Source organism: Polypterus senegalus, chromosome 12, assembly GCF_016835505.1.
Source record: "Polypterus senegalus isolate Bchr_013 chromosome 12, ASM1683550v1, whole genome shotgun sequence".
Classification (NCBI taxonomy): domain Eukaryota; kingdom Metazoa; phylum Chordata; class Cladistia; order Polypteriformes; family Polypteridae; genus Polypterus; species Polypterus senegalus.
This window is the reverse complement of record NC_053165.1, coordinates 37388966-37402807: the sequence shown is the minus strand read 5'-3', so window position 1 is coordinate 37402807 and position 13842 is coordinate 37388966. Positions and strand designations below refer to the sequence as shown.

Sequence of the window (13842 nt, the reverse complement as noted above, 5' to 3'; positions counted from 1 at the left end):
AATTTTTGTCAAGTTGCAGAAGAAAAAGATGAAAACTTGCCATCCCCGTGTCTGGTCAATGCCTTCTGCAATGAAGTCAGCAGGGAAGGTGTCATCAAATTCCTTTTGATGTTCAAAGGGGTAATGTACTTGTGCATATGGCATGCTTCCACTTTCAAACCAGCAGTCAAACACTTCTGGTACCCGATGCAGCACGCCTTTCCCGCAGCGAGAGGGGATGGTCAGCTCATCTATGCTGTATACAAATAACCAGAAAACCTTACAGTTGAAGTCGGAAGTTTTCATACACTTAGGGTGAATCCTTTAAAACTCACTTTATAACCCCCCTCCACAAATTTTATACTAACAAGCTATAAATTTAGCATGTTGTTTAAGACATACACTTTGTGAAAAGCAAAAGTATTTTTTTCCAGAAATGTTCACAGACGGAGTATTTCACTTTTTATTGACTATATCAAAATTCCATTGGGTCACTACTTTAAATACTAAATAAAAAAAAAAAAAAAGACCCGGTCCTCCAAAGAACTTACCTCTCTCGATGCAAGTCACTTATTTTTTTTCCAGTCAACTCTTCCAGCTCTGCTACAGAGCCAACACACACTACCTGCAAAAACAACAAATTTGTGAAATTAGAAAGATACCTCCATATGTCATCCCTTATAATATCCACCTTGCTCACCATATAGACCTTCAAAAAGTAATACAAAAGGCAGCAAGTCACAAGTATCTATCAAAGGAGGCAATGACACAGTCAGTTCACTGTTCACTAAATTAGAAAGCACTGGGAAACTAACACACAATGTAAGGAAGGAGCTCAATGTGCCCATGAAGCATAAGCAGGTGAACCGAGACTCAGAGTGCATGCCTATTAATCTATCATAATACTGGCCAAAGAATGAAGCAGAATAACATTTATGTAAACAAGTACAATGAAGCCAAACGTTACACTTTGAGTAACGTAACTCATTAAAAACTGGTTGCCTTAATGCTAGAAGTATCAAAAATAAAAAAGTGAGTTTCATTTTTATGTGGCTGAGCATAATATTATAGCAATAACAGAAAAATACCTAAACAACAAAGATGGGAAAGCATATAACATAGTTGGCTACACATTTCTTAGAAGGAAAAGGGAGTAGTTGTTTAAGTAAAATAGATTTTAAATGCACATATGCCTCTTTAGTATTATGAGCCACATCTTAGTTAGGATACCCAGATTCGGCTAGAAAGGATTAGAGACAAAGGCCTTATTTTAGGAATGTGTTATTAACCCCTCAACACAGACAGTAATTTCAATGCACATTTTTATAACATTAAATAGGTTCTGAAAGGGATATTTCATTCCCGGAGGACTTTAATTACCCCACATTACAGAATACAGGAGCAGGAGTTTTTAGACATAATTTGTGACTGTTTTCTAACACAATATATTAAAGCATCAATGTTGGGGAAACCTGTATGGATTTCATATTTTGAAATAACTAAGATTGAATTTACAGTGTAGAGGGAGGTGAATAAGCCATTAAGGTCAAGCAATCATAATATTATGCAATTCACACCATTTTGGCAGACTGTAGATGCAAAGACTAAAACTGTTAACTTTAAGAGGGCAATATTTGAACAAATCAGACAAAACTGAATAAGCTTTCAGTATAGAAATAGCCGAGGAGTAACAAAATAATATGAGGGGTGAACAGGATACCATTTACCTTGATTTTCAGAAAGCATCTGAAACGTTAACAGATGTGAGGCTGGGCATTAAACTAAAAAAAAGTGGGAGTTCAGGATGTAGTGTGTAGATTGGGGAATAATAGGATAAAACACAGGAAGCAGAGGTTTAAAGTGCAAGAAACATCATTAGAATTGGGTGATGTTAAAAGTGGTGTCCCACAAGGGTAAGTCCTTGGGTCACTGCTATTTTTAATGCATACAAGAATAAGAATATAAACAACAAACTGGTTAATTTTGCAAATAGTATCAACCAAGGTGGGTTGTTAGATAATCTAGAATCTGTTGGATAAAATTCTGGTTTGGGCAGATTTGTAGCAGTTAAAATTTAAAGCAGATTTGAAGCAGATAAAATTTAAAGTTAGTTAACTTATGGTATTGCATATAGGAATTAAAAATGTCTGATATGAATACACAGGTCTGAAACATTAAAGTAATCTGTATGGACCCATTACTGCCAACCTTCAGGCAGTTTTCAGAAGCCACTAAGAAGAAAAACAGAATGTTAGGTTACGTAGAATGATGAGGAGAAAGAAGATTATAATTAACTTTAATGCATTAGTGAGGCCTCACCTGGAGTACAGTATGCAGCTTTTGCCTCCTGACTATATTTATAGTTTAAAAAAAAAAAAAAAGGGGCATAGGAGTTGTTGCAGTTCTGAAGGAGTAAAACCATTACAGAGAGTCTCGCACGGTGTGTTGCCTTCCGGGAGCACAGGTGGGAGACCTCCCTGGAAGGGTGGATAGGCTCTTGGCCAGAGCGGGGGTGGATCCAGTTGCCATTGTCCATGTTGGAACAAATAACATACATAAGGGTAGTCTGTCAGTTCTGCGATCCAAATTCAAAGAGTTAGGTACCAAGCTGAGGAGCAGAACTGACAAGGTAGTCTTCTCCGGTTCTGCCTGTGCCACGCGCCAGTCAAGGTAAGATTGAGGAGATTAGAAGGCTTAACGCGTGGCTCAAATCTTGGTGCAGGGTAGAAGGGTATAGGTTTATGGGGCATTGGGACTCCTTTTGGAACAGATGGGACCTGTTCCGTCGTGACGGGTTACATCTGAACTGGAGGGGCACCAATGTATTGGGGAGGCGTATGTGTAGGCTAGTCGAGGATTGTTTAAACTAGGGAATGGGGGGGGCAGGTAGTTTAGGACAGGCCAGATTTAGATCTATACATGGAAGAACAAACAATGGTGTAGAAATAAAAATGCATAGTAATGTAAATTTTAAGCAAACACGTAAAGGTAGAAGGATTAACACATTAAAATAGCTTGCCTTAATGCTAGAAGTATCAAAAATAAGGTAAGTGAGTTGGAGTTGTATGTAGCAGAGCATAATTATATTATAGCAATATTATAGATATTATAGCAATAACAGAAACCTGGCTAAATAACAAAGATGGGGATGAGTGTAACATAGAGGGATACACATTTTTTAGGAAGGATAGACAGAACAGAAAAGGAGGTGGGGTTGCTGTTTATGCCAAACAGGGTTTAAATGTCATCTTCAGTTGGATGATGAGCCCCATCTTAGTGAGGACATGTGGCTTCGCCTGGAAAATATTAGGGAAAAAGGTCTTTTTTTAGGAGTGTGTTATAGACCACCCAATTCAGACAGTAATTTAAACACACATCTTTTTAGTAATATCAAAAAGGCAAGTTTAAAGGGGGATATTATAGTCATGGGGGACTTTAATTATCCAAATATTAACTGGGATAACCTTGCAGATGGAGGAGCACAAGAGCAGGAGTTTTTAGAAGTAATCAGCGACTGTTTTTTAACACAGCATGTTAAAGCACCAACAAGGGGTGAAGCCTGTCTGGATTTAGTATTCTGTAATAATCAGGATAGAATTGAGGGTGTAGAGGTGATTGAACCACTAGGGTCAAGTGACCATAATGTAATACAATTCTCAGTATTTTGTAAGAGTACAGATGCAAAGACTAAAATTGTTAAGTTGAACTTTGGTAGGGCTAATTTTGAGCAGATGCGACAAAGTCTAAGTAGGATAGACTGGGATAAGCTTTTAAATGTGGAGACAGTCGAGGAGCAGTGGAACAGGCTTAAAAATGTTTTACATGTAATGCAGGAAAGATACATACCTAAATTTGGAATTAATAGGAAACTAAAAAAAACTCCACGATGGATTAATAAAGATTTAAAAAAGAAGTTGCAAAGGAAAAAGGCATATAAGACTAATGACTGCAAAGAGAACCGTATCGCGTATAAGAAAATGAGGGCAATCATTAAGAAGGATATCAGGGAGGCTAAAAGACACTTGGAGAGGAATATAGCAGATAAGGCGAAAGAAGGCCCCAAGAGATTCTTTCAGTATTTTAGTAGTAAAAGAACAGTTAAGGAGGAGGTCAAGTTCATCAGGAATAATAAGGGGAATTAAAAGATACAATGAAATAGCAGATGCCTGAAACTTACATTTTTCTGAGGTGTTTACAAGTGAGCAAGTGGATAACCTCCCAGAGGTAAACGCAACTACTAAGGAGGTACTGAGGGATTTGGAAATTGTAGAGGGAGAAGTGCTGCTCAGATTAAATAAGATGAAATCAAACAAATCACCAGGCCCAGATAATATTTATCCTCGTGTTCTTAAGGAGGCTAGTGAGTACATACAGTGGTGTGAAAAACTATTTGCCCCCTTCCTGATTTCTTATTCTTTTGCATGTTTGTCACACAAAATGTTTCTGATCATCAAACACATTTAACCATTAGTCAAATATAACAAAAAGTAAACACAAATGCAGTTTTAAATGATGATTTTTATTATTTAGGGAGAAAAAAATCCAAACCTACATGGCCCTGTGTGAAAAAGTAATTGCCCCCTTGTTCAAAAATCACCTAACTGTGGTGTATCACACCTGAGTTCAATTTCCGTAGCCACCCCCAGGCCTGATTACTGCCACACCTGTTTCAATCAAGAAATCACTTAAATAGGAGCTGCCTGACACAGAGAAGTAGACCAAAAGCACCTCAAAAGCTAGACATCATGCCAAGATCCAAAGAAATTCAGGAACAAATGAGAACAGAAGTAATTGAGATCTGTCAGTCTGGTAAAGGTTATAAAGCCATTTCTAAAGCTTTGGGACTCCAGCGAACTACAGTGAGAGCCATTATCCACAAATGGCAAAACATGGAACAGTGGTGAACCTTCCCAGGAGTGGCCGCCAACCAAAATTACCCCAAGAGCGAGAGAGACGACTCATCCGAGAGGTCACAAAACACCCCAGGACAACGTCTAAAGAACTGCAGGCCTCACTTGCCTCAATTAAGGTCAGTGTTCACGACTCCACCATAAGAAAGAGACTGGGCAAAAACGGCCTGCATGGCAGATTTCCAAGACGCAAACCACTGTTAAGCAAAAAGAACATTAGGCTCGTCTCAATTTTGCTAAGAAACATCTCAATGATTGCCAAGACTTTTGGGAAAATACCTTGTGGACTGATGAGACAAAAGTTGAACTTTTGGAAGTCAAATGTCCCGTTAAATCTGGCGTAAAAGTAACACAGCATTTCAGAAAAAGAACATCATAACAACAGTAAAATATGGTGGTGGTAGTGTGATAGTCTGGGGTTGTTTTGCTGCTTCAGGACCTGGAAGGCTTGCTGTGATAGATGGAACCATGAATTCTACTGTCTACCAAAAAATCCTGAAGGAGAATGTCCGCCATCTGTTCACAACTCAAGCTGAAGTGATCTTGGGTGCTGCAACAGGACAATGACCCAAAACACACCAGAAAATCCACCTCTGAATGGCTGAAGAAAAACAAAATGAAGACTTTGGAGTGGCCTAGTCAAAGTCCTGACCTGAATCCAATTGAGATGCTATAGCATGACCTTGAAAAGGCGGTTCATGCTAGAAAACCCTCAAATAAAGCTGAATTACAACAATTCTGCAAAGATGAGTGGGCCAAAATTCCTCCAGAGCGCTGTAAAAGACTCATTGCAAGTTATCGCAAACGCTTGATTGCAGTTATTGCTGCTAAGGGTGGCCCAACCAGTTATTAGGTTCAGGGGGCAATTACTTTTTCACACAGGGCCATGTAGGTTTGGATTTTTTTTTTCTCCCTAAATAATAAAAAACACCATTTAAAAACTGCATTTTGTGTTTACTTGTGTTATATTTGACTAATGGTTAAATGTGTTTGATGATCAGAAACATTTTGTGGGACAAACATGCAAAAGAATAAGAAATCAGGAAGGGGGCAAATAGTTTTTCACACCACTGTATATAAACCCTTGACACATATTTTTAGGAAGTCAGTGTGTACTGGAGAGATTCCAAAGGACTGGAAAATGGCAAATATCATCCCATTATATAAAAAGGGTGACAGGGCAGATCCAAGCAACTATAGGCCAGTAAGCTTAACAAGCATCACAGGAAAATTAATGGAAGGAATTATTAAGGATAAGATTGAGCAACACATGGCAAGGACAGGAGTTATTCTGAACAGTCAGCATGGGTTCAGAAGAGGGAGGTCGTGTTTTACTAACATGCTGGAATTCTATGAGGAGGCAACAAAAGGATACGATCAAAGTGGAGCTTACGATATTATTAATCTGGACTTTCAGAAAACATTTGATAAGGTGCCACATGAGAGGTTGGGCATCAAGTTAAAAGAAGTGGGAGTTCAGGGTGATGTTTTTAGATGGGTGCAGAATTGGCTCAAACACAGGAAGCAGAGGGTGATGGTGCGAGAAACCTCATCAGAACTGGCCGATGTTATGAGTGGTGTTCCACAGGGTCAGTGCTAGGGCCGTTGCTATGTTTAATATATATAAATGATTTAGATAGGAATATAAGTAACAAGCTGGTTAAGTTTGCAGATGATATCAAGATAGGTGGATTAGCAGATAATTTGGAATCCGTTATATCATTACAGAAGGACTTGGATAGCATACAGGCTTGGGCAGATTTGTGGCAGATGAAACTTAATGTCAGTAAATGTAAATTTTACACATAGGAAGTGAAAATATTAGGTTTGAATACACAATGGCCGGTCGGAAAATCGAGAGTACACCTTATGAGAAGGATTTAGGAGTCATAGTGGACTCCAAGCTATCAACTTCCCAACAGTGTTCAGAAGCCATTAAGAAGGCTAACAGAATGTTAGGTTATATAGCACGATCTGTGGAGTACAAGTCCAAGGAGGTTATGCTCAACCTTTATAATGCACTGGTGAGGCCTCATCTTGAGTACTGTGTGCAGTTTTGGTCTCCAGGCTACAAAAAGGACATAGCTGCACTAGAAAAGGTCCAGAGAAGAGCGACTAGGCTGATTCCAGGTCTACAGGGGTTGAATTATGAGGAAAGATTAAAAGAGCTGAGCCTTTACAGTTTAAGCAAAAGAAGATTAAGAGGTGACATGATTGAAGTGTTTAAAATTCTGAAGGTAATTAGTACAGTGGATCGAGACTTGTATTCTAAAATGAGCTCATCAAGAACACGGGGACACAGTTGGAAACTTGTTAAGGGTAAATTTCGCACAAACATTAGGAATTCCAGACACTTGGAATAAGCTACCAAGTAGTGTGGTACACAGTAAGACGTTAAGGACTTTCAAAACTCGACTTGATGTTTTCTTGGAGGAAACAAGTGGATAGGACTGGCGAGCTTTGTTGGGCTGAATGGCCTGTTCTCGTCTAGATTGTTCTAATGTTCTAATGTTTAAGCAAAAAGAATTCACTAGGTGACAAAATCGAAGGAGTATACAATTATGACAGGAATTGATACAAAAGCTCAACAACACCACAGAGGTACCACTGGAAGCTTCTTAAGGGTATTTTCACACAAACCTCAGAATGCTTTTCTTCACACAGAGAACTAAAGACAGATGCACACTGTCAAAACACCGTTAAATCTAATAGGGTCTCAGTCACCTTTAACTATTAAATTCTCTCCCAATTAGTACAGAATACAAAATCAAGACAGGTCTTCCACCTGATTGGTGCTTTAACATACTATTAAAAAACTGTCACTGATTACAACTAAAAACTCCTGTTTTTGGGCTCCACTATTAGTAAGGTTAGTCCAGTTAATATTTTGGTAATTAAAATTCCCCATGATTATAAATACCCCTGATTGAAACAAATGTAGATTTAAACTACGGTCTCCATTAGGGGGGTCTGTAACACATTCTTAATACAAGGCCTCAATCCATAATGTTGTCTAATCAAATTCAAACACCCTCACTAAGCTGAAGTTCACCATGGAATTGAAAAAGCTTTGTATTTAAATTCTGCTTAACATACATGGCGACTACCCCAACAATATGGTTTTGTCTGCCTCTCCTAAAATAATGTGTGCCCTCTATTTTATACTACCGCCCATCTGTATTATTTAGCCATATTTCTGTTATTCTTATTATATCAAAGTTATGTGCAGCAACATACAATTCCAACTCAATTGTACTCGCACATTTTTTAACAGTGAAAAGACACAATTCAGAAAATTTGCCAATGCTTGAAATTTCAAAACTTTGTACAGTGCACCATAGTCGAGATATCTCAACTGCGTTAAAATGCATTAACTGCGTTAAATTTGAATAAAATCAGTTCACTGAGAGCCAAGTTGTTTAATTTACACAGAAAGACAGATAGAGAGCCAGACAGAAATGAAGATTGTATGTATTAGATGTTTTTAGGGTAAATGTCCTAATAAGCAGACTAATCATAATCATTTGTAGGCCAAAAAAAACACACACACACTATACCATATTTACTTTGTTTCTTCTTCGTTACTGTTATTATTGTTTCATTAGCATCTTGCTAGTATATACTTTTATCTTTATATTCACCTTAATGGTAATTGGTATTGTAATGATTTTCTTTTCTATGAGCTGTTTTCATTGTTTGAGATATGCAATATAAATATATTTCTTATTACTAATGTGCAGAAAAGCAGTGTTAAGATAGACTGGAGTAGATGCCATTACCAAAAGAGTTCAATCCAGCATCAAAGCAATTTCTGAATTGATGCTAGGTCCATAGCAAGAACCAGCCCAGGATGAGACCAGAAAAGGCACTGATGTACATATTATACATAATTCTATTTAAAAAAAAAAAATCTTGCGACAAAACGTGATGTTCTGAAGAGAGACACTTCAGAGATGCAGAGACACTTTCACTTCCCGCGACTCGACCAATTCACGTCATACTGACATCCATTGGAAGCATGTTCCCGTGAGACTGTGACCTAGGCGAGGAAAGTAATAATCAGCTCGGAACAAGTGGAATAGAAAACCTTGCAGGTCCAAACAAGGCCAGAAATAAAAGACAGAGAGTAAAAGACACAGTAGAACTTCTTAAAGACGTTCAAAAATGTTGGCGCCATACACATGCAGAGCAGGTTACAGATTATGATAGCAGTGGAATTTAAAAGGCTCACAAAAAACTTTAGCACAATACACACGCAGAGCAAGGTCAACAATTCGAAGGTTTTAACAACAAGACAGTACAGACCGCATTTGCACAAACAAACGGAAATTATTACGAGGTGAAATAATGGAACGGCAAAAAGAGATCGAATATATGGACATAGGTGATATGTCAGAAGTACGTAGATATTGGAAGGCTTTAAAGTTTAAGTCGGGGACTTGTAGATCGTCTACTTCGTGTTGCCATCAGGGAACTGCTGCCTCCCAATGAAGAGGTGTTTCCACAAGAATTAAAAGATTTGTTTGGTGAAAGTGAAATCAACAAACACTACAGGCAAAATATATGCATCTACAAAAACCATTTCACGTTAGCATCATTCAATGCACAAAACGTTGATTTGCACAATAATGGACCATATGCTATGAGAATCTGTGTTCCCACAACAATTACAGCTACGACAAGTTTAATTTCGGAAAAAAAAAAACACAATTTGGTCAGGTGTATCTGTATGATCACGGAGAAGCGATGCTACATAGAATTGAAACAGTTAAACAATCCAACGTAATAGATATTATACAGCCAATAATGGATACAAATCCATACGTCCAAACGTATCGCACTTTACACAAGATTTACCAGAAACACATGGATAAAGACATTTTCTTGGATGTCTATGAATCCGAAAGATCACAGTCATATTTATAATAAACTCAAGTGTGACGAAGTGTCAGTGATAATACTTTTGAAAGACAGAGAAATCAAAGTCAGAGTAGATATTCGTGTATATCCAAAGGCAAAGCATGCTTCGTTCGTTTATGTCAAATACATTGCCACATGCCAACCCTTTACCATTGCTTTTCCCAGATGGTGAAACAGGATGGTCGTACAATATGAAACAAACGCATTCAGCAAAATGAACACCACCCACACAATATTTCGGGTCAAAATTGGCGATATGTTCCCATGTATTCAACCCACTTCTATCATCTCAATGTCTATCGCAACATTACATTATTAATGCGTATGTAAAAGTCGCAGCTAATCATTTCTTCTTTATTAAATCAAATCAAGCTAAGCTTAGAACGGAATATATGCAAGGTCTCACAATGACGTGCAATCCACAATGGCCAGAAATCCATAGCTTCCTGAGAACAATGCCACCTGCTACATCAGCTCTGGATATTCCCACTTTCATAAGTAGATTGTTTTATCAGAAAAGTCTTTTTACTGAAACGATATTCACTCACTGCCAGTTATACATTGCATTATCAAAATTGAACATAATGCATATGTAACAATTACCATAAAAAAAAATAAAAAAAAAAAAAAACACTTTAAATTGTATTTTCACAGGACCAAACTCAGGGGTTGGCGAGCAAAGCGAGCAGGCGGCGAAGCCCTCTAGTAATTAACAAAAAATGACGTGAAAAGAAATACCCTAAATTTTCAAGGCACCACATTTCTCAAATTCATCTCTAGAAATATCTCATGCCACCAGGGTGTGTAATGATATCCAAAGTCAGACAGAATTCATGTTAATGCTAAAAATTAATGGTAATCTTACCCAAAATAAAACCAAATGTGGAGTTTATGTCAACAATGTACAGTACAAAGTGAAACCTGATTCAGAATTCCTAATTAAAGGAATGTTATCTTAAACAACCAATTCAAACAAATTTCTTTCCACTTGAGAATATACTCTAAACAAATTAATTCACATAGATTTCATACTTTTTTCTTTTTGCACTACTGACCTCTTCAAAGTCTTCACTAACCCAAAGAGGAATAGGAGTTCCCCAGTATCTGTTCCTAGAAATTGCCCAGTCACGAGCATCCTTTAGCCAGTTCCCAAAACGCTTCTCTCTCACAAAGTCTGGGACCCTAAAACATAACAGACAGAGGAGAGTTGTCACAAGATGCTCTCTAACCTACTAACTTTATTGTACTTATTAATTTCCTAAAACCTGTTGGATATTAAAGGACTATATGACATCATGAACAAGATTAAAAAGTTAAAAAAAAAAATTAAGGAACATAATGGCTTTTCTTGTGATTAAAAGTCAAACTTTACACCATTAGCATTTACAATTTTACTGCAATTTATACGGATTACATTAATTCCAGTAAACAATTTTCATGTTTGCATGAAATCTAAATTCTGTAGTAATCTAAATGCTGTAGTAACGTAAACTCATAAAATACTTTCATCTGTTTCTAAATTTCATATACCATAATTTTTAAATATTCAGTGTTTTGACATATTTATCTTTCCGTCTTACCCTAGTTTCATTCACTTTCTTCTCCTTCAGCATCACTGTTTTTGGTAACAACTTCCTCTCTTAAATGTTAATGTTATCAAGCAATAGGAGTACTTTTTGAATGTATTGCATATATAGATGGACACACACAGACTACTGGCCATTAAACTTGTAATAAGAAAGAAATGAGATATCAAAGCAATACTGATATGGCAGAACACTTATGAGAGCAGATTAGTACAGTTTGGTCAGCTGTATTTGGTGTATCCACCATGGGCAGAAATGATTATTTATACATGGTCTGGCATGGGCAGGAAGACACATGGGATGTGTTTTTGTGGAATGGCAAGCATTGTAGCAATTTATATGAGCCCAAACATAATCCATGATAACCGCTGGTAGTCTCTTGCATAACAGTCATTAACTGACCACGTCTCAGGCATGAGTGGGCAAATCTGGTGAACATGCAGGCCAGGGAAAAAGTGGCATACAGGTACTGAACTCCAATAATTAATCCTGCATCAATCTGGTCTTCCAATTCCACCATAACACTACCTTCTTCAATAGGTCATTAAGCAAACTTTCCCAATTTGGCAGATTTATGCTTTCACAGGAACCTTTTTCCTAAACCTCCCTTGATCTTCTTCCACTGACCACCTTAACCTATGCAAAATTAACTTTCACAGCTTACTTCACAGAGGAGTGCTTCATTCCTCACTATGCACTTTGAGCTATAACAGGAACTGCTGTGTTACTTTTATCTGGTCCCTCTGTCAAATTCAATTAAATAATGGGCATCTTAACAGTCTAAAGATCTTGTTATATTTCTTTTGGGACGTTTCCAAATATCTACAGTCCCCTCTACCCCTGGTAAAGATGAGTAAAAAGGGTTATAAATAATTCACCGTGTTGGTGAATGACTTTATCACACTGAAACAAAATGAGAATCCCAATATTTAACTGTGGCAAATTTATTCTGAGAAAAGATAATTATTAACATAACCACACATGCCATGATTATGTGCACAACTACATTTAATACTTTGTACCATCTCTCTTTGCCAATTAAACAGCACTAAGACTTCTCCTATAACATCTGATAAGGCTCCAGAATACACAGCAAGGATTCTGACCTCAAAGAACTAAGTCCTTTCTTGTGCCATCCTCTTCAGTTCACTATACAGGTTTTCAAAGGGGTTTAGGTCCAGAGACTGACGCAGCAGACTGATTTTGTGTTCCTTTAACCAGTGGTTGATTTGTATGTATGTTTTTATCACTGTCCTGTTGGAAGATCCAACAACAACAACCCAGATTTCGTTTCTTAGCAGAGGCAGTCTCACTTAAATTTAAAATATATTGGCATTTCATGGTGTCAACAGATGCCATTTATCTTAATAAGGTTCCCAGGGCTTTTGAAGGAAAAAAAAACAGGCAAACACCACCACAGTACATCTACCACACTAAACAGTGGGGGATCAGGTTCTTTTCAGTATAGTCATCCTTCTTTTGACGCCAAAGTTCGAGTGTGTTGCCAGAAATTTCAGTTTTCAATTTGTCTAACTATAGAACATGGTGTTTAGCAAACTCCAGGAGCTAACACTTGTGGTTAAATTATAGGAAAAGGTTTTTCTGGCAAGTCTCCTGAATAATTAGTCTGATGGTAATTTTGAAGACTTACTTCAAAAGATCCTACTTTTTTGTATATTTCTCCAACAGTGAGTCTGTGTGGAGTCAAAATACATGTAGGTTCCAGATGATTTGAACTTTTAAATTATTGCCTTAACTGTAAATTATGAACATTTTCTGGCAATTAGTCATTACGGCCATTTCATGACTTATGAAAGTCAAAGAATTCTTCTCTCATATGAATTGGGTGTTCTCTTATCTTTTCCATAAAGATAAATGAATATGTGAATCTAGCCTCTGTGACACTTTACATTTATACCCCTGTGAAACAGTCATAGTCATAGATTACAGCTTAAAGGATTAACATATTCTAATCAACTTAAAAAAGTAAGATACAGATGTAAAAAAATGCTTTAGTTACATTTTATTCATAAGAATTTCTGTGGGTGTTAATAATCACAACACAATTTGTTTTAAAAAATCCTTATGAACGAAATTTACTTCAATTAAAGGTTGGATTACTCTCATTTTTTTCAGAAAAAAATTAAGGTAATTCACAAAATGGTGATTTTTTTTTTACAGCCCTTTCTACTCATCTTTACAAGAGGAGCCAATAAGTATGGAAGGGACTGTACACAGGTGAAACAGAGAGACAGCTATCAGACCATTTCAAGGAACATGTTTGAGTCATTAAAATCGAAGACTTTACAAAGCCTATTAGAGAACACTTCACATCCCTTGTTCACAGCCACACTGATCCCACACTAATCTCTCTGCCTGTGTTGTTTCGCAATGGTTCAAAAACACTCAACATATATTCACATCAGGTCTTAATATTCACAGATCAC

At 37.2% G+C, this 13842-nt stretch overlaps 1 protein-coding gene across 1 annotated transcript in view; it reads right to left on the bottom strand.

Annotated features, from left to right (window-relative positions):
* Positions 1 to 13842, bottom strand: part of iars1 (isoleucyl-tRNA synthetase 1) — a 103588-nt gene that overhangs the window by 32979 nt on the left and 56767 nt on the right. The window contains exons 14-16 of the mRNA XM_039770865.1: positions 10865 to 10991; positions 531 to 604; positions 41 to 235 (exon numbers count right to left, since the gene is read on the bottom strand). Coding sequence (XP_039626799.1) covers positions 41 to 235; positions 531 to 604; positions 10865 to 10991 — 396 coding nt within the window. The remainder of the gene's footprint in view (positions 1 to 40; positions 236 to 530; positions 605 to 10864; positions 10992 to 13842) is intronic.